The sequence below is a fragment of the Euprymna scolopes genome, chromosome 12 (assembly GCF_053919585.1).
Source record: "Euprymna scolopes isolate OS-2025 chromosome 12, ASM5391958v1, whole genome shotgun sequence".
Taxonomy (NCBI): Eukaryota; Metazoa; Mollusca; class Cephalopoda; order Sepiida; family Sepiolidae; genus Euprymna; species Euprymna scolopes.
Window position 1 is genome coordinate 79,621,438 of NC_136493.1, and position 23,289 is coordinate 79,644,726.

The following is a 23,289-nucleotide window of genomic DNA, read 5'->3' on the forward strand; positions in this document are numbered from 1 at the left end:
CTAAATATTTGTAATTGTTATCCAGACAGGCTTCATCTTTTAATAGAAACATTTTAATGTCGTTTCTCACTTCTACGTGAATTATATTTTTATTTACTCTCAATTAAAAATATTTTGGTATACAGTACTAAAACTATTTTTTAAATTATTGAATCAATCGGAATGCATTTCGGTTCCTTGCCAAACCAGCTCACCATTTTAATCTTTTAGTAGTTTAATCAAAAAATGAATTACTTTGTGACCCTTCGAAATTTAAAAGGATTTTGACAGCATTTAAATTGTCAAATAGGAAATTATTTTTAGCTTTAAAATAATTTTGGGCTAAAACACTACCTCTACAAAATCATAAATTTATAACTATTTGAATTTAACTATAGGGTAATGGAATGTAACTTTCCAAATTCTTTTTAAATATTAAATCTAATAACAGAGATGAAAAATTGGATAAGATCGTGAAAATGATTGAGAGAATAATTAAGCAACAAATAAGTCAGGTGAAAGAAATGCAGTTTAATTTTGTGCCTTGGAAAAGTACGACTGGTGTCATATTTATCCTGAGGCGAATGCAAGACAAGTAAAAGGAAGACCCATGTTTTGCTTTTGTGGAGTTGGAAAAAGATTTTGAGCATTTCAAATGCGGTTGTCTCGTGGGCTTTGCATATAAACTAAGGGCAAACGAGACGTTGGTGAAAGTTGTTCAAGCAATGTACAGAAATGTATTAAGTTGTTAGAATTAACGTCACATTTAGTGACGGCTTTCATGTTAAAGCAGGAGTGCATTAAGATTCCGTACAGTTTGTTGCTTTTCATTTATGTCTTAGAAATATTGCATAGGGAGTTTCTTTTATTGTTTTACAGGAGAGAGAGGTTATATAATGATAACCGTATTGTATGAACCCGAAGATTCTAATTGTTCACATTGGTTTCCTCAATATTTTTCTAGTCTGGCTTCTTTCTAGAAGTATATTGGGTACTTACGATTGGGACCACTAGAAGGTTGCCAACATTCTAAGTGAAAGTGATTTTTTTTTTTTTTTTTTTTTTTTTTTTTGTGTGTGTGTGTGTGTGTGTGTGCAATGAACCAGATTCAAACTTTGAACACTCAGGTCATCAGTTTGTGTTAACCGCTTGACCACATCATATCCTTGTATGCTGAGGATTTAAAACTTAGATGTAAAACAATGGAAAAGTAAGACCTAAAAAAAACACTGCCTGGTTAGAATCTAGATCACATCCTTACATCATTCATAGACAATTATGCTGATGACATTACCATCTATGGTAGCACATCTAAGACCGTAAACGACCAATTTCTCTCCGATTTGCTCTCCTGATCTTGGACATGTGGTACAATGGGGAAAGGAGTGGCTGGTTACTTTTAATGCATCTAAAACCAAGCTTTTATCTTTACATGATCAATGCTCGGATCCCCATCTGGCATCAATTGAAATGAATAGCACTCGTCTTGAGGAGGCCCCATGTTTTGACAAGCTTCTGGGCTTGACCTTTACTCCTGCTCTCAAATGGAACTCCTCAAATCCGTTGCCAAGGCCGCTGGAAAAATGGTGGGATCCTTCTATCGATCCAGTAGATCTCACTACTGATGCAATTCTCTATCTATATGAGCCAGTTACGTCCAAGGATGGAATACTGTTGCCACATCTGGGCAGGAGCTGCTAGAAAGGGCTTATCCTGCCTTGATAGTTCAAGATAGACTTCGTAGCCTCATAGGAGATGTCCTTTTCTCTTCCCTGCAACCTCTATCTCACAGAAGAGATGTTGCTAGTTTGTCTTTGCTTTATCATTATTTTTATGGCAAGTGCTCGACGGAGCTTCAATCTATGGTCCCCTCTCGCCAAACTTTCACAAACACTCGTTTAGCTGAAAACACTACCAATAATTCCCCCCCACTCTTTATCTGTACCTAAACGTAGATTCCATGAACAAAGCTTCTTAGAACTGCACGTCTGTGGAACTGTCTTCTGCTTTCCAGCTGACTACAATATGGTTGTTTTCAAGTCAAACGTAAACAAGTTTTTGATGAGCCGTTCCACTTAAGTTAATAAATTTACCGAATTTCCATTACTATCGATTACTATATTGTCCAATTGACTACTGTACACTCTTTAACTCTTATCCTCGCGTGGTCTCTGGGTCTTGATAAGTGGTGACGCCTATGTGAAAAACTAAACAGAACTGTAAATAACGCAAAGCCTCGTCCATCCACTCTTGCATTTTCTCCATTCTATGCGGACCTAAAAACCAATACCAACTATAACTCTAACCCATATCCTGGAACGAACCTGTTACTTTAGGAAAGTGGTTGTTTCTCTTTTAAATCGTACATAAAGAATACAGATTCTTAATAACTTTGGATCTGAGGCTGCAATTGTAGACATTAGATTTGTATTAGTCTAACTATAAAGGTTGTAATGTCAAAAGTTAAATAGGAAAACTTTAAATATCTTTGTTTTGGGCGTATTTCAGTGTTATGAGTAATTGAGGTAAGAATAATGTGTGTGTGTGTATATATATATATATATATATATATATATATATATATCTCAGGTTGACAAGAAAATTCAATATCCTTGTATGCTGAGGATTTAAAATTTGCATGTAAAACAATGGAAAAGTAAGACCTAATAAAACGCACACACTGCCTAGTTAGAATACAACAAACTAAACAGAACAATAAATAACGCCGAGTATCGTCTATCCACTCTTGCATTTTCTCCATTCTATGCGGACCTAAAAACCAATACCAACTATGACTCTAACCCATATCCTGGAACGAACCTGTTACTTTTGGAAAGTGGTTGTTTCTCTTTCAAATCGTACATAAAGAATATATTCTTTATAACTTTGGATGTGAGGCTGCAATTGTAGACATTAGATTTGTATTAGTCTAACTAAAGGTTGTAATGTCAAAGTAGGAAAACTTTAAACATAACCCCACCCTTGGAGCAAGTTGTGTGTGTGTATATATAATCATTATTTATTGGCGTATTTCAATGTTATCAGTTATTGAAGTAAGAAGTATATATAATGTTGGGACGATTAATCAGGAATCGGAAAAATGGATGCCTATTTTCCGATGACAAAACAATTTTTTAAATTCTCTTTGTTTTTATTTGAGTTTGTTCGAAGTAAAATCTTCCATTGCTGGTAATTATTAATTTTAAAATACCAGTAAAGCTAAAATCGATATCACTCTCCACAAGTGTATTTTGACGTTGCAGAAAATCTGCATATTTAACATGTTTTTACGAAAACCGGGGGAAATAACAATCTTAGTTAAATAATTAGATTTATAAAAAATCGGAAATTGTATCGGAATCGGAAAAACATTGGAATCGTCCCATCACTATATATATATATATATATATATAAACGTATTTATTCTAAAAATCGATTTTCATGAGCAAATTCTTCAAAATTTGAGCCCATTACACCTTAGATGCAAACTTTACAACAATCAACAAGAGGTTTAACAAGGAGGACCGTTAATACCACCAAAAAAAAATGAAGAGAAAGTCTGTGAAAAAAGGTATATATCACGAAATGTTTCAGAAGAAATATTTAAAATGATTTTATTCATTTAATAAAAACTAGCGGCACCTGTGGAAATTCCACATGGAACTTATATGTAACATATTGATATTATGGATGGTCAGCATACATGGAGATGCCTTGATATTATTGCAGCTCTTTTTTGTTAAAACTGAAAAGTATTTGTCTAAGCAAGCAAGTAGAAGGGTGCTGCATAGTTCAGTCGTAAAATATACTTAAATATGATATATATAAAATCTGCATGGATTAAAATAACTATACTACCCGTGACCCGTTGGGTCAGTATATTATATTAGCTATGGAATTAATGTATGAGCGTGACACTTGTGATGTAAAGAATAGTTTCTTGTGACCTAACAAACATTTCTATGACAGTATTAAAATGAAAAAATATAGATTTCTAGGAGTCGTTCTGTTTATACTTGTTTATTTTTGAAAAAACAAACAAACTTACAGCCATTGAATTATAAGTGGTTTGCCATACTTATAGGTAAATGTGCACTGAACAGATACCATAATACTTGAAGTTAAATTCAAATTTTGATATCTTTTAATCTAAACACAAAAAAAAAAATAATTGGGACACTGAAAACGTACACCGTAAAACAATACATTTTATTATCGTGTTGATTATTTGTAACACAAATAAAAAACACATATTTTCGGGGTTATTTATTCATGTTGGTAGTGTAGAAGAAAATGTATGAATGTTTATTAAAAAAGGTGTATTAAAAAATGGAGAATAAATTAAAAATGAAGGTGGTGGGTAAATTACTGTTGTAAAATGCTCTTATGGGTGTCAACGGGTTAATGTAGATTTCTTTGTAAGAAAATTGTTAAAATAACTTAAACGTAATAGGGAAATGAACGATGTAAAAAAAAAATGCAGAAAGTATTAACAATTTGGATAATTTAAACGCAAAAATAAAAACAATTGAGATGCTGAAAACGTACACAGTAAAACGATACGTTTTATTGTCGCATTGATTATTTATGTACGCCCGCACAACTGGAAGTCATAAACCAGATGTTGGGTTACAACATCCGTTACAAGGTCATTTTAGTTTTATAATTATATAGATAAACTTTAGTTCCTTCAGCTATAACTGAAACCAAAACTTATGAAGAATTCTTGATAAAATTATATAAAAAAAAATTACTAAGTTAGTTAGAAATTAAGAACTCCCAAAATGTTTCTTTTCTGAAAATATCTACTTACCTTAAACTTTCGGCCTAATAGATACTTTATGAAAGGATTTTCTTGGAAGTTTTTTTTTCATGGAGATATAAAAATCTCATGACTAGTTCATCCAAACACATTTCTTTAAAGTACTTGTAAAACAGACACCGGGATGCGAGCTAAGATTTTTTTTCAAGAACAAGACTAGTGGTAGGTGCACCAACCCAGATGTGACAACAATACTCCATGCATCGGCGAATTGTGACTTTGTAAATATATAGAATGTTCTCTGGTGTGAATAATTTTCTACCACAGTAAAGATTGTCTTTGCAGCAGCCTTAGCAATGTCTTCAATGTATTAATCCCCCAATTCATGTTACTTGTTAGGCCGAAAAGTTTGAATAATGGGTTCTCAGGTAATGTGATTTGTCATAACAATCTAGTTGGTTTTTTGCAGTTAAAGGAAAATAACATTAAATGTTATCAAACATTTACTCATTCCACTACAGATTGGAAATTTAAGATTTCTGCAATTGATTGGGATATATGTACATGTTTTTCTCTTCATATATATATATATATATATATATATATATATATATATATATACACTGTTATGTATTTACATTTTAATTAGTTCTGAAGATTATAAAGTTGATTGCCTGTTTTCTTGTTCTCCATCAGTGAACAAGTTGAGTGAACCTCTATATGAATCCTCGAGATAAAAAAAAACATCGGGTTTTATTTATTTTTTTTTTTTTACACAACTCTTACACGTTCAGACTGTATTTAAAAAGTAACTCGTGCTTGCGGTTCAAATCGTATGACTGGTCTATCAAATCACGGCATTTGTGTATTTGAGGTTTGGAAGACATTTTTGTCTTCATTTTTGGAAAATTCTAAGGGGAGAAAATTCAGTTTCACATATGGTACTGGTAAAAGTAAAACGCTAAACTAAAAATAAAAAAATATCTGAACATTTGAATATGGTTTTAGTTTTGGGGGCTTCTGTTTTTTAATAAAATATTCGACAGAGAATTGGCTCTATAATACAAAATTTGCACAAGTTAAAATATAATTAAATATATTTTACGACTGGGCAACGTTGGGAGGCCTGCTAGTCATTAAAAGTTAGAAACTTTAATAACTTGAATTGGCTCCCCTTGAAATTTAAAAAATGAAAACAAAATTTTCTTAACCTAAAATACTTAAATCACAATAAAATCACCTCTCGTATACGTGTGTATGTATTTTTGTGGTAAGTGATGAAGTAAATAATTGGGTTCGCTTGGTCGTTTTCAACATTCTTTGTCCTTGTAGTCCTTTAATTTTGTATTTGTTTTTTGATAAAAGCTCTATAGATGTCTAAACGGGTTTTTTCTTAAAGTTGTGTGCTATGATTTTACAAAATACATTCTTAAAGGATCTTAACCAGTTCCAATAAAAGATTTTTCTATTACAGACGAAGTGTTTTTAATTATAAACGTTATTCTCGCAGGTAACGATGTTTGGAATTTCGGGCGAGACTTTAACATTACGACTACGCCAAAAATCGTTTCAAGCCATTTTACGACAGGTAAGTGATTACAAATAATTAATTCATTGTCTGTTATATTCTGGTATGTTAGACAACTGACATTGGCCTTGAACCCCCCCCCACACACACACCTATTTCGTGAGCTGACTTTGGCCTTTGTTCACTTCCATCCCCTTTAGTGAGCTGACTTTGGCCTGGGATTTTGCTTGTCAGATTAGTCTAGAGTATGTATGTCGAAGCAACATGCTTGCTATGATTTCATTGGAGTACATTCCCTCAAAGTACTTGTAAAACAGTTACAAGGATGAAACATTGCGACACATTTTATGAATTTTTTTTATTCAATTTCAGGAAATAGCCTGGTTTGATGAAGAGAAGAATGGTACCGGTGTGTTGTGTACCCGATTAGCAGTGGATGCTTCACAAGTCCAAGGCGTGAGTTTAGAAGAAAACCTTTTTCCCTTCACAAAACGCTGTTATGAGTGATCATTACATTCGTTTTTGCTTATTTTCTTGTTTTTTAATGTGGACTAATTTGTAGGTCACTTTAATTTACCTTTGAGTGACCCTGCAGATATTTTTTTTTTTTATATATTTCATTGTTTTATTTTGCATCCAAAATTTAAAAAAAAATCGGTAAATCCCCATAATTATAACTTTAATGCCTTCGTCCGTTTTAAAGATTATCTGCAAAGATCTCCAATTGTCAAGAATAGTCCTAATTCATACTTAAATTATGAATATAAGGGATATCTACAAAATTTTAAATTTCATAGCATAATGGATTTTTTAAAAATACATCAAAGCATTTTCTCTGCTTTTGGGCTAGAATCGGTATGCGTGTAAATTGTTACTTTTTTTTTTTAGTTGGGGACAGTAATATCAAATGTGTATTCATCATGGGGAAACAAGCGAATAGGAACTTAAAACCATCACACAGGTCTTTTGTTGCTTCTTCCACCGACTCAATTCGATGTCATTTACGAAAAGCTGCCATTGATCAACAGATTGGTTAGAACTTTCCGAATAAATCCATCAAATAGTTTTAGTGGCGGAAACTGTATGAAATTCACTTTGTAATACTAAAATATTTATGAATTCATAAATTCATTTTGACGTGATATATATATATATATATATATATATAATATATATATAATTTTTTCGCTTATAAGAAAATGATTTTGAAACCTTGTGAATAATTGTCTAAATGTTTATAACTTTTGCTTCTCTAAATCGTAGAACTTACCTTTTCTTAGAATTTCTACGTGACGGGGCTAATTTTGACTAATTTATATACAAGATATCTTGCATAGCAAAGAAAACTTGGCAATGATTTTTGCCAACTATTGTGTAGTGTTTAGACTGCATTCTTAACTTTAGATTTCATCTTGTTGAATATTTAATTTTTTAAATCTTTATTCTGTCATAGAAATTTTCACTTACTAATTCAGATGTACTCTTAATATCCAAAACACCGGATAACAAATTGAATTCTGAGTTTCAGAAACTTTTTGTATTTTATCAATGGTAACATTGTTTATCGGCATGGGAAAAGTGTGGAGGTTGAGTAAAGAAAGTTGAAGACGGTGAATGAATATTGTTTGATAGCACTACAACCAATGATCATTTTGGTCTTGATAGTATTCATGCTCAGACCTTACTTTCCATAGCATTCCTTTAAGTCTTTAATAAGTAACTTTTCTGTTTCAGAGACAACCATCAAAACATTTACAATCTATATGAAACTACACAGACAAGTATTTTTGCATCTAAGATGTAAGAAAAAGTATAACAAATGTTTTCTCAAAAATATTAATTTGAGAGAACAAATATTAAGTAGCAATTTTAAAGACTTATTGACCGTTTCTGAACTTTGAGATGGGGATTGATTTTTGTATTCTTCGAACAGTTTTTGTCTAGAGTGTTATTTTCATGACACAGATTCTTACAGTCAGCAGACCTGTGGTATAGTGGATAAAGTACTTGGTAAAATTCAGTAAATGAAACTCTTCTGCGGTCGAAGGTTCATTTCTCAGTACAAGCAACACTCAAAATGTAATTGCGAATTAGAACTTTTACCCAGTCAGGACTGACAAAAAAGTGCATGCTACTCCTATGGATTAAATAAAGGGTTCAATTCGAAATTCTGTGCAGATTCCAGAGTTCTAAAAGATGCACCTGAAGTTCTGAGAGTACATTGACCGAAATGTTATGCAAATAACATTCAATATGGGCAGTCTGAAGAATCCAAATACAATTATTCACTTTAAGTTTTTTTAATTTATAAAAATTACTTTTTAACTGATGTATTCAGAATTCTGAACACTATACCCATCAATAGACATGGCCTATTGTTCACAACGGTTAAGTAGCAAACGATTTATGAAGATTGAAGGTTGATAATTTATGTGAATTCTGTTGCCTCGATGACAATGTTTAAAATTTGTTTGAAAATTATTTGGTTATGGATAACTGAACATCTTAATTAGTGAAACAAACCATTAAGCAGTTTAGTGTGTAGTAAAAAAAAAAATAAACCAAATGTTTGTTTTGTTAGAAATTCATAATTTGAATTAATAAAAATTAAAATCCATTTTCTTTCAGGCAACTGGAGTAAGACTCGGTTCCTTCTTACAAAGTTTGGCCAATATCGGAACAGCTCTTGTTATTGGATTTTACTATGGATGGAAACTTACATTTCTTATTCTTGCATTTGGTCCCTTTATCGCTCTTGGAGGATTTCTGGAATTCCGGCTCATGTCGGGATCAGTGGGAAAAAGTAACGAAGCATTAGAACAATCTGGCAAGGTTTGTAAATTTAATGTTAAAGAATTTTTGCTCGCTTTGCCCCTATCCTTTTTTTTTCTTTGCTTTGCACATTGCACCTTTTTTTTTTTTTTTTTTTTTTTTTTTTAACATGCATTCCTCTACAAATGCGATGTTGGCTGTTCAGAGAGCCAAATACGTCCTAAAATAGTATTGTCACAGCTTGGGGGGGGGGCATCACTTTTCTGTTTTGACAGGGTTCTTCAAATACAGCTTTGAAATCTAGTAGGTGATGTCATTTTCTGCCCTATGTCACCTCTTTCTCACAAGAGACGATGCAAGTCTTTCTGGGCCATTGTCATGGAAAGTGCTCAACTGAGTTTTAATCGCTATCCCCATCTCCCGCTCTGTAAAGCATTCACAACAAAAACTAATCTAGCTACAACCAATGGTAACAATATCCCTCACTCTATCTGGGCCTAAATCGAAACAAATCCCATGAACAAAGCGTCTCAGAACTGCTCCTCCATAGAACTCTGTACTGCAGTGCTGCTTTCCAGCTGACTACAGCATGGTTGTCTTTAAGTACAATGCAAACATGTTCTTCTTGAACCGTCCCAATTTCGACCACTACCGATCACTACATTCTCACTAACAACCTTGAATTTGTTAACCCTTATCCTCAAATGGTCTTTAGGCCTTTCTAAGCGGTGACTCCCTTTATAAAGTTTATAAGCTAAAATTTTTCAAGTTTAATAATTTCCTTTTTTACGAAGCTATTACAAATTTTTGAAAAGTTTGTAACAAATAAATCAAACTTGCATGCGTGAGTGTGCATGTTACAGAACATTGGTACAGTTTGTTTCAAATCCTACATAAGAGACCAGTCTCTGATTGCACTCTCTTCAGCCTCTGTTTATAAATAGGTTAAACAGACTGACGTAAGCGACCAGAGACTGGTCCTCTTTTGTGTTGGATTTGAAACTGATAGTACAATATTTTCAGATCTTCTGTAACACCTATAAAGATTTCGCTCTTATATTGACATTTTCTTTAGAATCGAGCACTTTGGTTAGTTTCTTTTTCACCAAATTGCACACACACACACACACACACATATATAAGGGCTCCTTTAGTCTGTGACAAACTATAGATACCCACGAAGGGGTGCCTGCATGTAAAATTTTTGTGGCAGGAGGTGCGCAAACTTCAACCACATCTCTCTGGAGTCAACATTGTTAAATATCAGTTGCAAGTGAAGTGTTTGTACAAGACGACTGGAAACAAATGCAGAGATAAGTAGAGAGCACATACAGCGTCTGGAATTCCCAAATGGTCACCCATCTGTTACTAACCAGGCTCAACGTTGCTTAATTCAATGATCTGACGAGAACTGGTGTATCAACGTGATTATGCCGTGTGTGTGTGATTTCTATATATCTCAATCATCAAGGTTGATTCTAATTTCATGAATGTAGAGGCCAACTTTCATGAAAAATGGGTTCTTTGGCCTCATAGCCATCAGCATGTTTGAGGTCAATTTTCATAGCATACCCAAGGATTCTCTCGGGTTTGATTAATTTGAGGTGGTGCATCTACCACAAATATCTTTCTCTTAGATGGTCCAAAAGAGTTTCAAATCTAATAGGTCGAGCTCCAACCTTTATCTCGTCTCTGCAATGTTGCATTTCTGCTTGTTTTACAAGTAGTTGAATGGAATGTTCTGATTAACTCATGGCACTTGGACCTTCTCGACGTGCATGCCCCTCCCACCCGACAAGCAGCAAAATCTCACGCCTTCATTAAGGTTTCTAGTTGTCGGAGAGCGTTTTACTCTAATAGTTTCTTCCTCAGTTTGCTAGACTCTGGAATTCCGTCTGTTTTGTGCTTCCATGGATGTATGAACATACAAAAATTTAAATGTAATGTGAACACCTAACTTCCCATAGTCGCCTGGTAGACATGATCCGAAATAATAGCCCCTTACGTCTATGCGGTGTTTGGAGTGAACAAGAGTAAAGGAGAAGAAATGTCATTTTGGTTGAAATCTACTTTGTAATGTCCGACTCTATTTTGGGCAGATACAAACGTTCAATGATCACCATTTATAGTCTGATTTCCAGCTACCCGCATTCCTATCAAACTGGAATTATATCTACCCTTTCTCCTCGGTGTCAAACTGGATTAAAAAAAAAAAAACTTAAATTTCAGATTGCCATTGAAGCTATTGAAAATATTCGTACAGTCGCTGTGCTAACAATTGAACAGAAGATTCTGGATTCTTATGTTGCAACCCTCATCGCTCCTAAAAGGTAACGTTCTCGTTTGTTTTTGTTACTTAGCTCGGAAGCAGTGCAGGTCCACTCACTAAGGCCACCATCTGTGTTTACATAATTTAATTTAAACAAATGCTGCCTTTTTATCGCCACCTCCAAAGTCAAGCCTGCAACTAGGGTTCTAGCTTTAGTAAACTTCGACATCTTAAAATATTTAAGAACATTTGAGTCTTTGGAATCATTAAAAAGAAACCTCGTTTTGATTATTAGTTATCGACTAAAAAAAACTAGCAAAGAGTAACAAGTCTATAACCACATTTTATGCGCTAATAACGGTAACTGACTTGTGTGTGTATACATAAGCAGGGCATGTCTGTCTTCATTTTTCTTTGGCTCTCTTGCTCAACTCCGTCTGCCAGATGTCTGCTTTTTTTTCTTTCACATAGCAATTGTTATCTTAAATCTTATTTCCAATGAAATCAACTTTCTCCGGCTTTTTATAAACCCATTAAGTTAAAATTTTATTTACTATATGCATAGTATAACATAGTAAAAATTAAATTTAATAGCAAATGTTTGAATCAACTGAAATTTTAAACCGTTCAGAGACCAGTCAGTGCAGATTTTTTAAAAATACATATTTTCCTCAAATTAATTTTCGAGTCGTACAACGCTTCATGAGGAAAATACGATATTTTAATTCCTTTTATGTTACTTAACGGTAGTCTTCAGTCTTTATCGGAGACTGACATTTTTTTTGTCTGGTTCCAGTAGTTTTGTGCTCTGGTGTGTATGTGAATTAAGTGAAAGTATTACCACGGTTTTGAAATTTGGAAAGGGTACAAAAAATGTATATTGTATTTTCCTGATGAAAAATTAAAAAATTACAATTTTTCCGAAACGTTCAAATAAAACAAATGCATTTTTTTACATGGTAGATTGAACTATTATAATTTTTTTTTCAATTCTTTTTGATGACAAAAAATTCAATCCCCCCACCCCTATTATGTGGACACGATATTAAATGAATACATAACAGTGGGGGAGGGTGCATTGCACAAATCCAGAGTCAGATGAGGGTATGGTAGTTTGGGTGGATTGGATATATGCTCATGGCAAACTTTACACGATGATACCTGTAAAGCCGACCTTCACCTGAGCCTGTGAGTGTGCAGACCTTCACTGTAGCATGGGAGTAGAGCAAAAGAAAAATAGTTTTAATAATTAATTTCTCAATTTATTTGCATTTAAACAAATTAAACTACAAAAATAAAAATTTGATGTTTAAGGTATGAGTCTTCATGGATGTGCTAATTTGTGATGAAATTCAGTTTTAATCGTCATTAGCTATAATTTGCAATTAACTCGCCAAATCACAAATCAGGGGAAACACTTGAATAGCTTTGCAAACTAAATTTAAAAAAAAAATAATAATCTAACTTTATCTTAATGGATGACGCAACGAATCCCTGTGTGTGTGTGTGTGTGTGTGTGTGTGTGTGTGTGTATATATATATATATATACACACACACACCACTCCCCATGTGGGGGTACCAAATTGGTTAAAGGGAAAATTATTCCCAGCTCGCATTTAGGTAAAAATGCCCTTTCATAAATAATTGAATTCATTTAAAACGTATAACAAAAACAATCAACATCTAAGTAAATCGCGATACATCCAAACAGTCGTGCAAGATGGGTGAGCAGTAACAGGTTTAGGCTTATTACCATGGGGTCTCGCTAGATTCAGCCACTCTGAGTCTTAGATGACGAAACCCGTATAATGAGACTTATTGGGATAATGCAAAGCTCAACAAATTGTTTTGGAGTTTATATACACAATACTGCCTTCTCTGCAATACAGAGGCCACAGTGATTATAAAAGCACAAGAAAAATTAAATATTCTAAATCGGAAATAATACCCACATGCAGACATAAAAGAAAATTTAAGTATGGAAACGCCCTAAACTCTGCCAATAAACCTCCTCTAAACCAGAACTAATAACTGTAACCCCCTGAGTTCAAACCTTACCTGCCTTCCTTTTTACAATTCCTTTCCATTGCAGTCAACGGTTAGTTAACCTCTTACATGCCCAATCTAGCACTCTGTATTTGACACTGGATAATCCCTCCCTTTTTCTTTTTGAAGGTAATTCAACCAGTGTACTCCTCATTTATACAACCTCCATTTTGTCTATTATCCTACTAAACCTCTGCTATAGGGATTCTCTCCCATTCACTCTCTCCATCACTGCATTCATTTTTTTTTTTTTTTTTTTTTTTTTTAACGACTGCATTATCACCAGAACACTCAAACCACCGTTGAAAACACCTGTCCCTTTTCTTATTGAACCTATCCAACAACCACCCTATCCAAACCAATATTGATATGCAATAGTAACGAAATATCCCTATATATCCTCTTTATATAGTCATCCTTATCAAATTTTCAAATACACCTCATAGACAGCTTTTACTCATAACTCCTTTTTCTTCACTTCAAGCCTAAAATTTTAATTTATCTGTAACCGCTGCCCCCCCCCAAAAAAAACTTAATCCTAATATCTGAAAAAACACTCTTGTTCCCCCCCCCTGCTAGAACTTAACTTCCCCTACAAATAGACTCCCTATAATTACCATTTCTTTATACAAATTCAACATTAAATATTGATAGATTTGGCCCATTCTAACCTGATATAGATTTTAATTACAGCAGATAATTCTCACCGTTACTACCAACACATCTGACCTCAATGGCCACACTGAAAAAAAAAAAAATCTATAACTAACCCCCTTCCCCGAACTAAACCAGCTTAAACTTTAAGCTCCATCGCCTCCCTTTACTAGTGACTTTAATCTTCCCCCTACTCTTCCCTCATTCGTTCCTCATTTTCACTTGACTACTGATATTTTATAGTCCTGTGTCTTCACTTCTCCAACTGCCTATCCTCATTTGGTTCAATTCCGAACTGTTAAATTTTATTCCCAACATTTTGGTTTCCGCTTATCTATAATCAAGAATTACTCCTAGAAGTACGTATAAAACTAGCATGGGTTACCGGCGTTGCCCGGCTGTTTGGAGGTGTATGCTGAACAAAAAAAAGTGATAGTAGGAAAGCAGACTCTAACCTGTACCGTGAAGGAGGAAAAGAACGGGGGAAAAAACGTGACGTCTTTACTGCTACGACCACCGTCAAACCGGAAGTGACGTAGGTTTAAATTAAGGCTAGACAATCGAAAAAAGATGACTTTCGAAAATATCGGCGAAAAAACCGACCCTTCTCTGTGGAAAAGTGCCCAGTTGAGGGTGAAATGTTTTTAGCCAATTTTTCAGTATTTGTCGTCTGAACGGTCGAGCTTCAAAACGATACTGATCTTGTGAAAATCCGTCGCCTCTGTGGAAATTTTTAGGTAGACATGCAAACATACATACATTTATATATTGGTAGCTCAAATTTTCGACCCAAACCGATATAAAAGCTTGCCCTATCTCTGAATACCCTTTATGTCAAATTTAAAATGTTTAGATCCGAAACTGTCAGAGTAATTTGGTAGACCGCAGAGATAAAATATATTAAAACTTTGACCCCTATTATGACCCCTTAACATTTGTTTTGGGCTCAAATCAAGTTAGATCCATGTCCAAGGAACCTATATCTAAAATTTCAGTTTTTTATACCCAAAATTGGCGGAGGAGTTTGGTAGAGTTCTCAAAGGTCAAATCGTTGAATTTGTACTCCTTAACAGCCAAATTTCTGGTCGAAAACGGATTACAGATTTTCCCAAATCTCAATACCTTGTATATCAAATTTCGAGTCTAGACTGAAAATTGACAGTTATTGCGTAGGGAAATGTGTATGCACACACAGACACTTTCACTTTTATAGATATATAGATTACTTGGCCCTTTTGTAAAACCTCTCTGCCTTTTAAGAACTTTATTCTACTGAATATTCTGTCGTATTTTCATTTTATTTCATTTTTTCACTTGGTTTTTTATAATTTTACACTTGTTTTTTCTATACCCATTTTTATTTTCCTGCATTTCATAACCTTGTATTTTTATACCTTTACTCTAGAATTACATTTTTTTTTATTTATTCCATTCTCCTTTGTATTTTTTATCTCTTATTCTACCATCTGTTTATAGTATAAGCCCCTATTTCAAGTAAACCCCTTTCATAGCTATAATGCATTAATACATATTAAATAAGTATCTTTCTTCAATTAACTTACCATATCTACTCCCGAGAGTTTAATCACGCATATTGTCCACATATATTAAACCCACCATGGCAGTTATGCTATACACCTACCTTCATTATATAATAAAAGCAATACTCCTATGTCCGTTTTAGTTCTCTCACCCCAAGCAGTCTCAATATTTTATTTATCACTGCACAATTATTCCGCTCCTAATGTAATCATCGCTAGACGTCGCATCCTTGTTATGTTACCTAACATCTTCTCTCCTCTGCTGATGAGAAGCATTAAGCTTCGAAATACTATGGTATAGTTCTCACTCCTAATTGATGTATCACCCTGATTGAATAAATCTATATTAGTATATATTTTTATATCGTAATTTTCTTTCTTCATTGATATATAGTACTAACATTTGTTTCAATTAAACGGAATGTTAAGCGTTTCCTTTTTAACAATAGTTTCTGATGTATGCGGCATATTTGTACACATATAAGCGAATATCAAATATTCAAAACTTCACATTATTTTTGTAACTTTTTCTTACAGACTAAAATCTTGCTTTATTTCCTTTGTAAATCCTTTATGGCTTGTTTACAACTTATCTACCCACTTGCACAAGTTATTCGATCTTTTCTGTTATAAGCATGCTTTGACTTTCGTTTTTCTTTATAAATGTTTCTTTAGAAATGTTATACTGTACTTCCATCGAACCGCACTGATGAAAGTAAGTTAAGTATCCAGGCCAGTGTGTACCGAGAAATCCTTTTAATATTTGCAAGAAAAAAAGCAAATGGAGCATGCATGAGTGCACAATGAACGAGGCATAAAAAAAATGACCAAGTTTAGCATTTCCCCCCCCCCCCATTTTGTCCCAAAAAGTCCCCAGGGGACGTCAAATCTTGGTGAAAATAAACAAGCGGTGCAGTTTTAGGCTTTTACATATGTAAATTTGAGTTCTGCACCATACAAAAAGAAATGACTAAGTCCATCATCCCCCCCCCATTTAGCCCCCAAAGTCCCCAAGGCCTTAACTTATTTAAATTCAGCACCATGCAAAACTGCTAGATAGACACACAGAAAATTTTGGACAATGTGTTTTTTTTTGGGGGGGGTAGCCCTGAAAGAGCCCCTGAGGCACACCCAAGAGTTATCGCAAAGTATAAAGACAAAATTATATAGAAATCAGTTACAACTTTTGTGAAAGTTTTATAAAAATCAAGGCATCATTTTTTTTTTTTTTTTTTTTTTTTTTTTAAGCATAAGTGTCAATTTTAGACTCTTTTAACATGGGGCAACCAGCGTTTTCTCAGAAAAATCCGTTCTGTTACTTTTTGACTCTTATGTTTAATGTTTGTGCAAAATTTAAAAAAAATTCCAAGGTTTAGTTATTGAGAAAAGTGCGAACGGACAAGGGTGAATTTACAGATCCACCCTCCTTTTTGTTTGGACAAAAAAAAAAATACGAAATTATCAAATATGCCAATAAAAATGAATTAAAAAAAAAAAAATATGAACTTGACACCAAGCACCTGCATGGGAAGAAACCACAAACTTGATCAATTGTCCAAAAAAAATGTTAAATATTTGAAAGGTCCTTTTCGACGAAAGGTTACAGTTGTAATCAAATTAAACCAAAGTTAGGTAAATTCAGTGATTCGACAATGGCTGAATAAAACGCCCTTGGAGCGTGGCTAGAGACAATACCGCCCTAGGTGCTTTCAGATGGTCAAATCATCATATAACAACTTAAAAGTGTATCGTTTGACGATTTGGATCCGAGAATAATTAACTATGGAATTCTTGTGAATGCATCTTTCCCTAACAATCCATCAACAATATAGTGTCATATATCAGTGTGTCTTCATTCTTTTAAATACAGCAGAAATACGATGTAATATAAAAACATATTGCATTAAACTCCATTGTTTTAATTTGCTTCAGTTCAGGCTTATTCGTTACAACTCCGTAAATTTCCTTTATACACACTAAACAATGCTTTACACAAACTATATTAATCTGTTAAATCAAATTTTTCCTCTTTCAGTAAAGCTCTCAAAATGGCCAACATTATCGGCTTGGCGTTTTCTGTTTCGCAGTCATTGATCTTCTTTGCCTATGCCGCTTGTTTCTATCTTGGTGCTCATTTAATTTCTGAATGTGAAATGGATGTCGAAGGAGTTTTTATGTAAGTATTAGTTAGTTACATTTCCCTTTTAACAGATGTTACTAACCCCAATGTAAACACCGTTTCCCATGTGAATTAAATTCAACTTATAAGTTCTGAGTTGAAACTGACAATTTCCTTTGCTACCGGAACGATAAAATTCTTTAGACATCTCATGCAAGTCTGGTGCAACAAGCTATAAAAACCGTAAAACCTCGAATTATTCATCTATTTCGTGGCACAATTATTTTCTAGAGATATCTGACGAAAATATACTCAAAGAATGGTTTAATGCATGCTACTATGAAATAGTGAACAAGTCGCTCATTTTGTTCTAGCTAGGGATGGGACATTCTACCTGATGTTAGACATTCACATGCTACCTCATACATTCCAACCGAGATTCTAACCGTCCCTTAAAGTGCAATTGTTTATATCTTTGTTGCACTTGGTTTACTGAGTATATTTGTTAGTCTTTTAAATTCTTTTCAATCCGGTTGCTTCTATATTTACTTGAATGGAGATCTTCCTAAGATTCCAGTTTCTTTTCATGCCATACATAAGACCTTGGCATTTTGTTACCTTTCCCTCTTGATTCTGTTTAACCCAGCATCCTGGTGCTACCAGATCAGGCTGTCTATTGGCTTCCTGAGACGAAATGCACCTACATCGATTTTCCGTTTTTGTTTCCTATTCTCTTTTGTAAAACTTAATTATGTTCTGCAAAAACAAAAACAACAGCCCCCTTCCCTTTTTTTTTTTTTTTTTTTTTTTTTTTTTTTCTACTTCCCAACCCCGTCAGAGGGGCATTAGAATACACTGACTGCCCCCTTGCAGAGAGTAAAAGTCCCTCAATGGGGCCACCTGTTGGCCGTAGGTGGCATCCCGTAATGTCTACGAAAAGGATCCTGGTGGCTGAGCAACTGATACCTAGGGAAATAAAGGTATCAGTTGCAACACTCCACTTTGGCCTCGTACTGGGCCAGACGGGCGATCGGAGAGGCCCGATCCGATCAATCGGCTGGTCACGTCTAGCTCACCACTTATACGCATACAATCTACACCAAATCTAAATAATACACAACACTTCCCCATCAATACTGATCCCCAAACAAGTGGTGAAAGCGGTGGCTGAGGGTCAATTGTATATAGTGAACAAGGACTAGACATGGATGTTTTTCTCTGATCTTTCCCATATTTTACTTGGATGGGAGAAATTAAGATACACGAGTGCTCAAAGCCTACATTATGTACAAGTATATCATACCTGTAACCCTGTTGTAGCCAGGGCGAATGGGCTTCCCCCCTGTGCGCATCCCAAGTAGGGCTCCAAGGTGGGTGGGGAGCAGGGATGATGAATTAAAAAAAAAACGAACCCAATATGAGTTATAAAAACCCAAGTAAAAAAAGATTTTTAGACAGTTCGGACAGTGACACGAATGAGGAATCGGATAACTATCCAAACTTCATAGTAATGGAATCAATTGGAGAAGTGCTTTTAACCAAACTCTCCCCCTTCAAGATAGAAAAAATACTATCAGAAAGGGTCAAACCTAAACTAGTGAAAAAATTAAGAAATGGTAATCTTTTGATAGAAATTCTTACCAAAACACAGGCAGATGAACTTTTAAAATGGAAACATTTTGACAATATAAAAATAAAAACGTACCCTCACAAAACACTAAACATATGCAAAGGAGTTGTGAAAAGCCCTGAACTTTCACTTTGCTCCATCGACGAAATCCGTTCAAATCTAAAAGAACAAAATGTAACGGATGTCAGAAGAATTCAAATTAAAAAAAATGGAGAAATGATAAACACACACTCATATATATTAACCTTTTACCAACAAAAAATTCCACAAGAAATAAAAATAGCCTATGAGAAACTAAGAGTCGAACCATACATCCCCAACCAACTGCGTTGCTTTAAATGTCAAAAGTTTGGTCATCATCGGGACCGATGTACACGCCAGCCAGTTTGTGGAAGGTGTGGAGAAAACGACAATCATATCAACTGTCAAAAAACTTATAAATGTGCCAATTGTACAGAAAATCACAGTGCCTACTCCAAAGACTGTGAAATCTGGAAAAAAAAAAGAAATTGTTAAAATTAAACACTCATTAAACATCACCTACTCAGAAGCGAGGAAAAAGGCAATAACAGCTAAATATTCCGAAATAACCAAAAAGAATATTCCCAACACAAATAAACACAATGACAATTATTGCACAACAAACCTCGATATTAAAATCCAAGACCTCACCAACCAAATCAAAATATTGATAAATACAATTGAAGAAATGAAAAAAAACTCACTGGAACCAAAAGTCCAAACGCCACACCCAGTAGACCAGAAACAAATCCAAAAAAACAAACCAGAACCAAACTTAACTAAACAAAAACTACAAATAAACCCACAAATTCCCCTCTCCAATAGCTTTAAGATATTGGAGATCGAGAACTCTGAAGAGCAGAATACCAACAATAAGGAGAGTCCCTTAATCCCCCACAAGAGTTCTAATATAAAAACAGATAACAACAAGCAAAAAAATAAAGATTCTCCAAAAACATCCGAACAGACAAGAACAATAAATGGGAAAAATTCCTCAAAGAAAACCAGCCCCACAAAAACCAAATCACGATCTCGCTCAACATCTAAAAGCAGAGATAAATCAAGCATAAAAGCTAACAAACCAATTGAACACAAAGAACCAGAAGCCATGGAAACAGAAACCGAATCTACCAATGATAAAAAGCTCACAAGTGCTCAAACGCACATGAAACAGTCCAATGATTCAAATACAAGAACTACAGACCAAAATAAATTTAAAACCTCCTTGGAAACAATGGAAATAGAAGACAAAACTTCTAAACCCCCATAAAAAAGAAAACACCCCTATTCCCAAGACAAAAGGGAAATCAAATACATAAAATCTAAACTATGGCCAACAAAATAATCCAATGGAATTGCAGAGGTATAAAAGCCAACCGGAATGAATTACTTCTACTGATATCCGATCTATGTCCCACAATAATATGCCTACAAGAAACCTTTTTAAAACCATCTGAAAATATCAATCTTCAAAGTTTTACTGAATACAACTATACAACAAATAACCCAAATAGAGCTTCAGGAGGAACATCCATTCTCATTAACAAAAACACGGCACAAAGCCAAATAAATCTACAAACTAACTTACAGGCAATTGCTGTCACAGCCACCCTACATAGAACGGTCACAATTTGCTCCATTTATCTGCCTCCAAACGACCCCATAGATGAAACCGAAATAGAAAAACTCATCAACCAACTCCCTCGCCCCTTCTTATTATTAGGCGATTTTAATAGTCATAATGTTAGTTGGGGATGCTCAAACACAGATAGAAAAAGAATCACTATAGAAAATATTATCAACAACAACAATCTATGCATACATAACAACAAAAAACCAACGTTTATTCACTCCGCTACAAATTCGTCCTCAGCAATTGACCTCTCTATAAGTGATCCTAGTATCTTTATAGATTACAATTGGACAGTGCATATAGATACCTGTGGAAGTGACCACTTCCCAATAACTTTAGAACATTTTGGTCCTGAAATAATCTCAAAAATTCCTCGTTGGAACCTTAAAAAAGCTAACTGGAATGAATTCAAATTACTATGCAAACACAAACTCCTACCTGAAAAATGTGAGAAAGACCCAATCACTCACTTTACAGATACCATTATCTCAATAGCAGAAGAATGTATTCCTAAAACAAAATCATCAACCAAGTATAATCGTCCCTGGTTTAATAATGACTGTAAAAAGGCTATCAGGCTACGATGTACTGCATTAAGAAAATTCAACAATCAACCAACTACTCAGAATTTAAACAACTTTAAAATATGCAGGGCTAAAGCACGCCGAACAATAAACGAAGCCAAAAGGGAATCATGGAAGAATTTTGTGTCTAAAATCAATAACACCACCAAAGACAAAACTGTATGGAATATGATTCAGAAAATATCGGGAAAAAACACCAGTTCCCCTCTCAACCACCTGTGTAAACAATAGTAAAATAACTAAAAAAGAGGACATGGCAAACCTGCTTGCAGATACTATTGCAAATAATTCATCTTCTAAAAATTATGATAAAAAATTCCAGATCTTTAAACAGGAATCAGAAAAAACCAAACTGAACTTTAAAAGTAATAATGAGGAAGAATACAACAAACCTTTTACTATCCATGAACTAAAGGATTCATTAAAAAAAGCCAACAACACGGCTGAGGGACCTGATAAAATAACGTATGAATTTCTAAAACAACTACCAGATGAACCATTAAAGTATTTACTTTCTATTTATAATGACATCTGGCTCAATGGCAATCTTCCAGCCATATGGAAACAAGCCACAGTCATTCCTATACCAAAACCAGGAAAGGATGCATCTGACCCCTCCAATTATCGCCCCATAGCTCTAACAAGCTGTGTGTATGGAGAGAATGGTCAACACCAGGTTAATTTGGTTTCTGGAAACAAATAAAATAACTAATTTTCAGTGTGGCTTCCGAAAACATCGTAGCACAACAGACCATTTAATTCGTTTAGAAACTTTCATCAGAAATTCATTTATACAAAAAAAGCATATGACTGCTATTTTCTTTGATCTTGAAAAGGCGTACGATACCACATGGAGGTATGGCATCATGAAAGATCTCAAAGAAGCTGGAGTGAAAGGAAGACTACCCATCTTCATCAACAACTTCATAAATAATAGACTATTCAATGTCCGTGTAGGAACATGCCTATCGGACATCAAAGAACAGGAAACGGGAGTTCCACAGGGAAGTATTTTGTCGGTAACATTATTCAGCCTAAAAATTAACAGTATTGTTGGATGCATAAACCAAGGCGTGGATTGCTCTCTATATGTTGATGATTTTTTAATTGCATATAGCTCAAGACATATCCATATAATTGAGCGTCAACTTCAACAATGCATTGACAAAATAAAAAAATGGACAACTAAGAATGGCTTCAAATTTTCCATTAACAAAACAAAATGTATGCACTTTTGTCAACTAAGAAAACTGCACCCAGATCCTCTTTTAAAACTAAATGATATTCCGATTCCTGTTGTAAATGAACATAAATTCTTAGGGTTAATACTAGATAAAAAACTTACATTCATCCCTCATATAAAACATCTTAAAAATAAATGTAATAAAACCCTACAGCTAATGCGGGTCATTGCCCACACAGATTGGGGAGTGGACAGACAAACCCTATTAAAGTTATATAGGTCACTAGTGCGATCGAAACTAGACTATGGTAGCTTCATTTACGGTGCCACCAGAAAGTCGTATATAAAGATATTGGACACCGTTCAACATCAGGGCCTCAGACTTGCGCTGGGAGCCTTCCGAACTTCCCCCATCGATAGTCTCTATGCAGAAGCCAATGAACCCCCATTATCAATTCGACGCGACAAACTAGCCTTGCAATACCTGACTAAAATTCTCTCTTGCCCAGAAAATCCTGCTTACAACTGCATTGCAAACTCACTAGATTACTCGCTCTATGATAGAGA

At 34.4% G+C, this 23,289-nt stretch overlaps 1 protein-coding gene across 1 annotated transcript in view; it reads left to right on the plus strand.

Annotated features, from left to right (window-relative positions):
* The window catches only part of LOC145291074 (ATP-dependent translocase ABCB1-like), a 290,243-nt gene that overhangs the window by 23,557 nt on the left and 243,397 nt on the right, over positions 1 to 23,289 (plus strand). The window contains exons 14-18 of the mRNA XM_080136587.1: positions 6,252 to 6,329; positions 6,642 to 6,725; positions 8,898 to 9,101; positions 11,271 to 11,371; positions 17,588 to 17,728. Coding sequence (XP_079992713.1) covers positions 6,252 to 6,329; positions 6,642 to 6,725; positions 8,898 to 9,101; positions 11,271 to 11,371; positions 17,588 to 17,728 — 608 coding nt within the window. The remainder of the gene's footprint in view (positions 1 to 6,251; positions 6,330 to 6,641; positions 6,726 to 8,897; positions 9,102 to 11,270; positions 11,372 to 17,587; positions 17,729 to 23,289) is intronic.